General features: G+C 49.1%; 2 protein-coding genes across 2 annotated transcripts in view; both read left to right on the forward strand.

Moving 5' to 3' along the window:
* The first annotated feature begins 1,026 nt into the window (after nucleotides 1-1,026).
* Nucleotides 1,027-9,142, forward strand: part of LOC126981287 (alpha-2C adrenergic receptor-like) — a 20,087-nt gene continuing 11,971 nt past the window's right edge. Inside the window, exon 1 of the mRNA XM_050832189.1 lies at nucleotides 1,027-1,994. The gene's annotated coding sequence lies outside the window, so the exon portion shown is untranslated. The remainder of the gene's footprint in view (nucleotides 1,995-9,142) is intronic.
* Nucleotides 2,069-3,488, forward strand: LOC126981288 (alpha-2C adrenergic receptor-like). The gene has a single exon (XM_050832190.1). The coding sequence runs from the start codon at nucleotides 2,574-2,576 to the stop codon at nucleotides 3,312-3,314; it is 741 nt and encodes a 246-aa protein (XP_050688147.1). The 5' UTR covers nucleotides 2,069-2,573; the 3' UTR covers nucleotides 3,315-3,488.

The following is a 9,142-nucleotide window of genomic DNA, read 5'->3' on the forward strand; positions in this document are numbered from 1 at the left end:
CCCTGAAACTACACCTCACCCATCGTGAGTATTAGGGGGGATTCTGGGGCTGCCCTGTGTAGGCCACTCGGCCTCTTCCAGCCTCCCTGTGTTTCTATGTTCTTATGTTCTTATGTAATTAAGTCATTTTCCCCCACAGCTCAGGTTACCAGTAGTGTAAGTCAAGGGTAGCAATTTCCTCTTATTTCTCTCTTTACTGTAAAATTTTCAAGTCCCTTTCTTCCTTAAAGGTACATGGTGTTCTCTTCTAACTATTTCCTGCCGGCACGTTGCCGGAGGGAGAGGTGGGTGGGGAGGAGCCTTCATCTATTCTGTCCTGTCCTACCACACGTAGATTACTAGTAGTAGCGGTAGTAAACAGATACCCTCGTCATAGACCGATAGGTCTTCTGGTGTCTGTTCTTCCTATGTATTCCTATGTATTCCTCCTCCTCCTCCTTCGCCTTTGGTGTCCTTCATCTTTCACCTTTGATTAGATAGTTAGTGTAGCTTGTCACAAACAGCCTCGTAAGGACCGGTCTGCTGTTGTTTGTTTGTTCTTCCTTTGTGTTTCTTTGTGTTCCTCCTCCTTATTTTCATCTTTCTTCACTTAATTGCGAGACTTCACGACGCGCCTCGATCCCTAAGACACAACGTAGACGCGAGAGAGACGAAGGAAGGAAGGAAGGACGGAAGGAGGGAGGGTCAGCTGCATCGGGTTTCATGCGTGGGTGAAGTTCGAAAGGAAGGACGTTGTGTGCGGCGCCGGCGGCCGTCCCTTTAAACTTCTCGCCGATGAATGGACAACAGGAGGGAGGCAGGAAAGAAGGAAGGAATGAAGTTGGTGCGGTGTGGCTGCGTCGCTCTCTCTCTCTCTCTCTCTCTCTCATATGCCATGTTGTTGACTTGACTTGCTGCTCTGAATGCATGGTTGGTTTCTAGTGTGCGTGTGTGAGAGAGAGAGAGAGAGAGAGAGAGAGAGAGAGAGAGAGAGAGAGAGAGAGAGAGAGAGAGAGAGAGAGAGAGAGAGAGAGAGAGAGAGAGTCAATATGGGTTTGGGAGAGGAGAGAAAGTAGTTGTTAAAGTGGGTGGTATTATTAGCCGGGGTATAGACAGAGAGGGAGACGAGAGACGGGAGGGAGGCACTGACGGCAGGGAGGGAGGGAGCGGGGCCAAGGGGGGCGGGGGACTGGGTCATAAGGTGGTGTGTTTTTGGGGGGGTGCGCGATCTGTTGCTCGGGCTGGCCACCTACAGTGTGTCCCGGCGGCCAGCAGTCAGCGCCGCGCAGTCACGGAGAGCGGCCGCGTGCAGCACCCGCCTCCTCCAGCAGAGCCAGTGTCTCCTCTTCGCAGGCCGCCAGCACACCTTCCAGGGACTGTCAGAGTGCAAGACCGTCACGCCGTGTAGCCACCTGCGCCGCCTGCCACCGCCATGTCGCCGCCCTGCCGCTCCCAGCCTCCCTTGGGCTCTTCAGGAGCGAGATTGTGTGCAGCGAGATGATTCCGCGGCTCTCGTGAGTGGCGGGAGGAGGCTGCTAATGGTCGCTGCCTCGAGGATGGTCAATGGGAGGAACGAGGCGCGTGTGAACTTATCGCGGGGACCACAACCACCATCACCACTCCCACCGCAGGCCAGAGTGGCTGTCATCCTCCCTGGCTGAGGATTCACGGCTCCCAGGGGCGGCGGCTCTTCCGATGTGCAGTGAAAGACGGGACCACAAAGCATTCCGACACAGCAGCTCGAACAGGCCCCCACACCGCCATGCCAGGCTGGGGGAGGCCGCCCATGACCCGGCCCGTGCCCCGCTGACCCACGCTAGTGTTATGTGCAGGCTGGGCCAAACTAACCCCGCCTCGTGAATCAGTTTTCCCGAAGTACGCGACACAGTTATGCCGACGCCCGCGGCCCTCCGCCCCGAGTGTGTGTTCATGGCAGGCCGGGCCACGTTCTCGGCCGGGTGTGGGTAAGCCCGGAGGCTCCACATCATAACTGCGCTTTAAGAAATAAAAAAAAAGTATCCCACAGAAGGAGGATAATCTGTTGTGTGAGGTGCGATCAGGGGTGAGTGGGGGATTGAGGGGGGCAGGGGGGGAGCCTCCTTGAGTCAGACACAGACGCCCTCTCCGCCCACTTCCGCAGCTGGTGGGCGAGAGCCGCGCCACGCCGGGCATGTGGCGGGGCTGGCGGCCAAGACAGGACGGAGCCGAGGGTGTCAACGCAACGCGAAAATATATTTTGAAAGCGCTCCTTCAAACCAATAACTTTAATGAAACTATTTTTCAATAAGGCAAACTTTTTCTTAAACTTCTTCAATTCAGTGGCGCCAGGAAATACAACTTGCGAAACTTAAAATTTACTGGACGAGGAATCAAAGACCTAATTAAGTATAATCCCTTACACGTGTGGAGGAAGCAAGAGGTGGAGAGTCAACATGTAGCCCTTCCCTTCATAACCTTCCTCCTGGAGCGAGTCATTCCCCGCAGAACACCTCCTTCCTCCGTTATACTCAACAGTCTCTTACCAAGTCTTCGTCGGCCGCCCCTCCACCCTAATCCAGTCCTCCTCGGCTCCAGCGACGGGAACACAGCCCACCATGGATAACGTTCTCAACCTCACCGTTGAGGGGGACGACCCCGCGGGCTTCAGGGAGTTCGTGGAGACCTACGAGGGTGAACTAGACGGCTTCGATGCCAACGGGAGTTTTGCGATGCTGAACAACTCTGGTGTGAACGGGACCTATTGGGTGTATCCGTGGGGCACGTCCCTCTACCCGTCAGGCTACAGCACCTTCGAGATCGTCATCATCACCGTCATCATCACCGTGGCCATGATCGTGGTGGTGGTGGGCAACATGCTGGTGATCATCGCAATCGCCACCGAAAAGGCGCTCAAGAACATCACCAACTGGTTCATCGCCTCCCTGGCAGTGTCGGACTTCCTGCTGGGCCTCGTCATCATGCCCTTCAGTCTGGCCAACCTGCTGATGGGCTACTGGATGTTCGGGGACCTGTGGTGTGAGCTGCACGCCGCCATTGACGTCCTCCTCTCCACCGCCTCCATCAACAACATTTGCCTCATCTCCCTCGACCGCTACTGGAGCATCACTCACGCCGTCGCCTACTTGAAGAAGCGAACGCCCGAGCGCGCCGCCATCATGATCGTCGCCGTGTGGGTCTTCTGGCTCAGGTCCATCCCGCCCCGCCTCGGCGGGAAGGAGGGGCGGGCGCCCGAGCAGGTCCCCAAATTCACGGTAAGTGAGAGCAAGAGTTTCCATAGAGCGGCCCTGGGGGTGGAGAGGGGCGGGTGGGATGAAGCTGCGTTATGGGGGACGTGAATGTGGCGCAAGGGGGTATGAGTGTTTACGGGCCCCATTATTCTCAAAGGCTTGTACTTGGAGGTCTATGAGTGCTGGAAACATTGCAATAAGGAGTGGATGAGTGTCTTGGTCTCAAATACAACTTCAATCCTTGCAGTTGTAATGTTAGAAGTTGTGATTAAGAAGCTCAGAGGATGTTAGGTTCCCAAAGTATCATTGCTGCCGCGGGGTCTGTAACTGAGAGATAGTGAGGCTGTCAGGAATCAGAGCCTTGTAGCAGGGCGTTGTTATGGCCGGCTATTTCCATACGACACGCGAGAAGGAAGCAGAACCTAAGGAATCACGAACACGCAGCACGGTTTGGCCTTGTAGCGCGGCGTTGAAGACCCGTGAATACGAGGCGTGTGTTTGAGGTGAGATGAAGAGCGGCTCATCACACCGCTCGGGAGAAAGAAGGAAGCGGAACGTTGGGTGTTGTGAATAAGCAGCTGGGAGGGAGGGAGGGAAGGCAGGCGGATGGGAGTACGAGGAGAAAGGGAAGGAGGAGAGCGATAAAGCGGTGCAAGGTCGCCACACAGCCCAAGGGTTTGCTGTGGCAGGGTGGTGGAGACTGCAGGAGCGAGGCGCGGAGGTGGAATGGGGTGGTTTGAGGTTTGTAGTGTGCCTGCTGGGGGGGGGGGGGGAACTCTACCCCCTCCTCTAACCCTTCTCCTCCTCCTCCTCCTCCAGCGAGCGGCAGACACCTCCACCGGAGCGATATTGTCCATCGGTGTCTGGGAATCTGCGAGCCGCGGCCAATAACATCAAAATATTCTCCGCATGCCGACTTTTGGCCGCCTCGACTCTCGCCTCCTAAGCCTCCCGCGGCAAATATTCTCAAATTAGGGAAAGTTATCGGGAAAGCAAGCGTGTATATGTGTGCGTTCTCCCCTCTCTCATCTATATATCTACCCCTCTCTCTCTCTCTCTCTCTCTCTCTCTCTCTCTCTAGCTACATCAATTTCAGAAGCACCAACACCAGGGAAAGAAAGCGTGTATGTGTGTTTCCCTTTTGTTTCCCTTTCGCCCCCTCTCGCGCTCGCGATATATCTACCTCTCTCTCTCTCTCTCTCTCTCTCTCTAGCTACATCAATTCCAGAAGCACCAACACCAGGGAAAGAAAGCGTGTATGTGTGTTTCCCTTTTGTTTCCCTTTCTCCCCCTCTCTCGCTATCTATCTATCTACCTCTCTCTCTCTAGCTACATCAATACCAGAAGCACCAACACCAGTGAACGCGACAACAATAGAAGCTAAACTGATGGTGTTAATGGGTACTTACACTCTTATTAACGGCCTGGCCATCAACAGAGTGCTCGTCCCTTGCTGCTGTGCTCCGTCCGTCCGTCCGTCTGTCCGTTCGTCCGTGTGTCCGGATGCTGAGTGAATGCTGCATGCTATCCCTGGCCGCTGATTGACGCGCGTTGCCGAAGCATTTCACGTTGATGATCATGAGGGACACGCCGATAGATTTTTCTTTTCGTTTTATCGGGGCACTAAAATGTTTTGTGTGGCGAATTATATACTAAATCACGCTTTGGAGAGAATAAAAGGAGCACTGATGAGGGTTTTTACACACACACACACACACACACACACACACACACACACACACTATAAATGCTCGGATAACACACTAGATTAATACAGATACAAATTTTATAAACAAAAACACGCATATGATTATCACGCCCGCCGCCACCCGAAGCTGGTCAGTCGCTCATATTCATTCGTTGACTTATTTATGCAGAGGGCAAGGCGACTAACTAACCATTGGACGCCACCTCATTATGTGTCGGGTGTTCTGAATAAGTGTTGATTGATATGTGTATGCTATTTTTCTTTCATCTATCCAGCGATATGTCAAGAGAGTCCTATTTTGGTTTCTCTTATATTGTCTTTTTCTGCCAGTCTCTCCTTCTGGTACTCTTCTTAATCTCCCTTTTCAGTCACTTCTACGTTATTTTTCCTCCTCCTGAAAAAAAAATGTTAATGTGTATAGTTTTTTTTTATCTCTAGCGATATGTCAAGTGAGTTCTTCCCTGCTTTCTCTTATATTATCTTTTTGTGTCATAGTCTCCCCTTTTAGTTCTCTTCTTAATCTCCCTTTTCATTCTCTTCTACGTTATTTTCCTTCTTCTCTTCTGAATAAGTGTTAATTAATGTGTATTGAGTTTTTTTTTATCATCTCTACAGCGATATGTCAATGAGTCTTTCTTAGTTTCTCTTACATAATCTTTTTTTTTAGTTTCTACTCTTCGTTTTTTTTAGTCTCTCCTAAATAAAAGCTCACTGTGGTTATTTTCCTTCCTTCCTAATGCATATGCTATATTTTTTATCTCTAACTATATGTCAAGCGAGTCTTTCTTTAATCTCTCTTACATGATCTTTCTTTCTTCTTAATCTCTCTTCTCAGTTTCTCCTTCATAAGAGCCTACTTTGATAACTTTCCTTCCCTTCTTCCTTCCATTTTTACATCCTTTTCTCTTTTTCCTTTTGCCTCTGTCTCTTCTTTCTCCTTGCCACCTTCACGCTTCCTCTCTTCTCTCATTTCCCTCTCGCGCAAGACCTATTCCCAAGAGCGGTTTACCCTTCATAGTCTCCCCTACACGAGCTATAGAGGATGGTGTGTTTGTGGCTTAATGGGTGAGGAATAAAATGTAAATCGTGAGAGATGTGGAAAGTAAAAAAAGTATTGATGCGTGGAGCGTGGAGACTACTAGTGTATGGAAAATTGCAAAAGTATAAACTCTTTCCGTTGTCGGTTTCTCTCTCTCTCGTAAGCCACCGCATATTGCAAGAACTCTCTGTGTGAGTGTTTGTGTGTGTGTGTGTGTGTAAGAACAGGCAACATAAGAACAGGCACACACACACACACACACACACACACACACACACACACACACACACACACACACACACACACACACACACACACACACACACACACACACACATACACACACGCACACCAGCATATGTCAACTTCGCCTTAAAAAAAGAGCAAAACGACAAAAAATAGTTCTTGTTTTAATGTTTGTGATAATTGTGAATTCCACCTGCCTCCGAAAAGTCTTGTCGGCGAGAGAGAGAGAGAGAGAGAGAGAGAGAGAGAGAGAGAGAGAGAGAGAGAGAGAGAGAGAGAGAGAGAGAGAGAGAGAGAGAGAGAGAGAGAGAGAGAGAGAGAGAGAGAGAGAGAGAGAGAGAGAGAGAGAGAGAGAGAGAGAGAGAGAGAGAGAGAGAGAGAGAGAGAGAGAGAGAAATATGAGACACCCCTACCCCCCAAAACCACTCTTACATACAACGCCTAGCAACCAAAGTCTCACAATTCAGTATTTTTCTCAAAGCAAAAAATAAAATAAACAAATAAGAAAAAACAAACAAAAACAAGACTCAGCAACACGAAACCACACACACACACACACACACACACACACACACACACCATCCTCGCCCCCATCCCCCCCTTAACTCTCCCATTCCACACACACACACACACACACACACACACACACACACACACACACATTTTCAAGGATTTACGCCAAGCTGTGAAAACACGCGCCGCACTTTCTCATCGCTGTAATGGACGAGTTATTGATATACTGAGCTTAACAAGGGACGCGGAGGATTAGGAAAGACAAAAGGAAAGCAACCGAGGCGCCACCGGTATGCTCGCACGAGTGTATTTGTTTGCTTGCCTGTGTTTGTTTTAAATTTTCATGCTTGCTTTGTGCTCGTTAAACCTTTCAATCACACAGTCAGCCAGTCAGTCAACACGTTTAGTTTGCATTCAGTTCGGTAGTTTGTTAGAAGTTAATGAGTCAGTCAGTTAACCAGCCAGTCAGTCAGTCAGTAAGCCAGTAATCCAGTCAGTCATTCAGTCAACCAGCCACTCATCCCGTCAGTAAGTTCGTTAGTTAGTTAGTCAGTCAGCCATCCATCTATCCACCAAGCCCGTCAATTAGCCAGTCAGTCAGTCATTCAGTCAGTTAGTCATTCAGTCAATCAGCCACTCATCCCGTCAGTACGTTCGTCAGTTAGTTAGTCAGTCAGCCATTCATCTATCCACCAAGCCCGTCAATTAGCCAGTCAGTCTCCCAGTCAGTCAGTAAGCTAGTCAGTCTCCCAGTCAGTCAGTAAGCTAGTCAGTCTCCCAGTCAGTCAGTCAGGAAGCAAGTCGGTCAGTCAGTAATCCAGTCAGTCAGTCAGGAGGCAAGTCAGTGTCAGTCAGTCAGTCAGTCAGTTAGTAAGTCAGCCAACCAGTCAGTCATTCAGTAAACCGGTCAGTCAGTCAGTAAGTCAATCAGTCAGCCCGTCAGGTCAAGGTCACGTGAGGGGGATGCTGATGCTGCCGGGAGATGAGCGTTTCCTCGAAGCAATCACACGAGATCTTCTGACGCACCTCCTCCTTACCTCCACCTGTCCCTCACCTCATCTGTCTCCTCCTCCTCCTCCTCCTCCTCCTTCTTCTCATCTTCATCCCCCCCTCATCTCCTCCTTCATTCATCAATCAATTTAATTTTCTCTTCCCGTCCTTTCCATATTCTTCCATTCCTTTGCATTTCCTAATATCCATCTTTTTTAACCTTTATATAATCATCTTAATTTTCCTTCTACTTTTTCTACGACCACTTCCATCTCTTTTTTATACTCCCTTCAGTCCTTTTAGCCTCTTCATACTTTCGTTCTTCCACCTCTCTTATTCAATACAACCCCATCACATGTTCCAAGTTTCATCCTTCTTAAATTTCCATCAATCCGTTCATCCTTTCTACCCATTTTCTTCAGTCCTTTCAAAGCCCTTCTATCGCTACTTCCTGACCCTTCTCTCCTCTTTACATTTCTTTCCATCATTGTTTCTACCCGCCTACTTTAATCTCTTCAAAGTTCTTCTGTTTTTCCTTTCTGACATTTCTATCTACTCTGCACCCTTTTAAATTTGTCCTTCTTTTCTATTCACCTTCCTCAATCCCTCTTAAATCCCTTCTATCGCTTCTTTTTGACCCTCCCTTCCATCTATTCTACATCCCTTTCAATTCGTCCATCCTTTTTACTCAACTTCAATCCCTCAAAAGCCCTTCCATCTCTTCTCCTAACCCTTCTGTCTTCCATAAAGCCCTTTCAATCTGTCGTGCCTTTTCTACCGACCTTCAAAGCCCTTTTCTGACCCCTTCTCAACTCTCCCCTTCTTCTCCACCCGCCCCTTTCTTCCCTTCAGCGCCCGCCCTGAATCTAAACCTTTCTCCTCGCTTGGGTCACATCAAAAGTAGATAATGAGGTGGAGAAGGGAGGGGAAAAGTAGATCTGGAGGCGGAAAAGCATGAGGTTCGGCGTGTGGAGACGGAAACAGAGATTAAAGGGGGGATGGGACTCAAGGAGAGAGGGAGAGTGAGGGTGGGAAGGAGGGAGGGAGGGAGGGAGATAAAAGTAGAGGGGACGGCAATGGGGTACGATGCGTGAGAGGATGATAGAATGTATATATGGAACAAGAATCTAATCAAAGTACAGGTAATATGGAGAGTAAATACTGATGGAGATAGATAGATAGATGATAGATAAAGATAAATAGATAGTTTAGAGAGAAAGGGAGAGAGCAAAGTACGTAGATAGGAAAAGAAGGAGGAGGAGGAGGAATATAAAGATAAATATATATACAGTAGCGAAAAAAATAATAAAAGGGTGAGATCAAAATACGAAGAGAAGAAGAGGGAAAGGGAGAAGAGAAGAAAAAAGATGATGAGAAGGAAGAGGAGGAAAGGAGGGCAAAGGTACAGCTTAAGAGGTAATAATGACTCGTAGAAGAGAG

Source organism: Eriocheir sinensis, chromosome 47 (assembly GCF_024679095.1).
Source record: "Eriocheir sinensis breed Jianghai 21 chromosome 47, ASM2467909v1, whole genome shotgun sequence".
Classification (NCBI taxonomy): domain Eukaryota; kingdom Metazoa; phylum Arthropoda; class Malacostraca; order Decapoda; family Varunidae; genus Eriocheir; species Eriocheir sinensis.

What these genes read in the sequence shown, in the direction of transcription:
- LOC126981288 (XM_050832190.1), top strand. Translation starts at nt 2,574, where the DNA reads ATGGATAACGTTCTCAACCTCACCGTTGAGGGGGACGACCCCGCGGGC.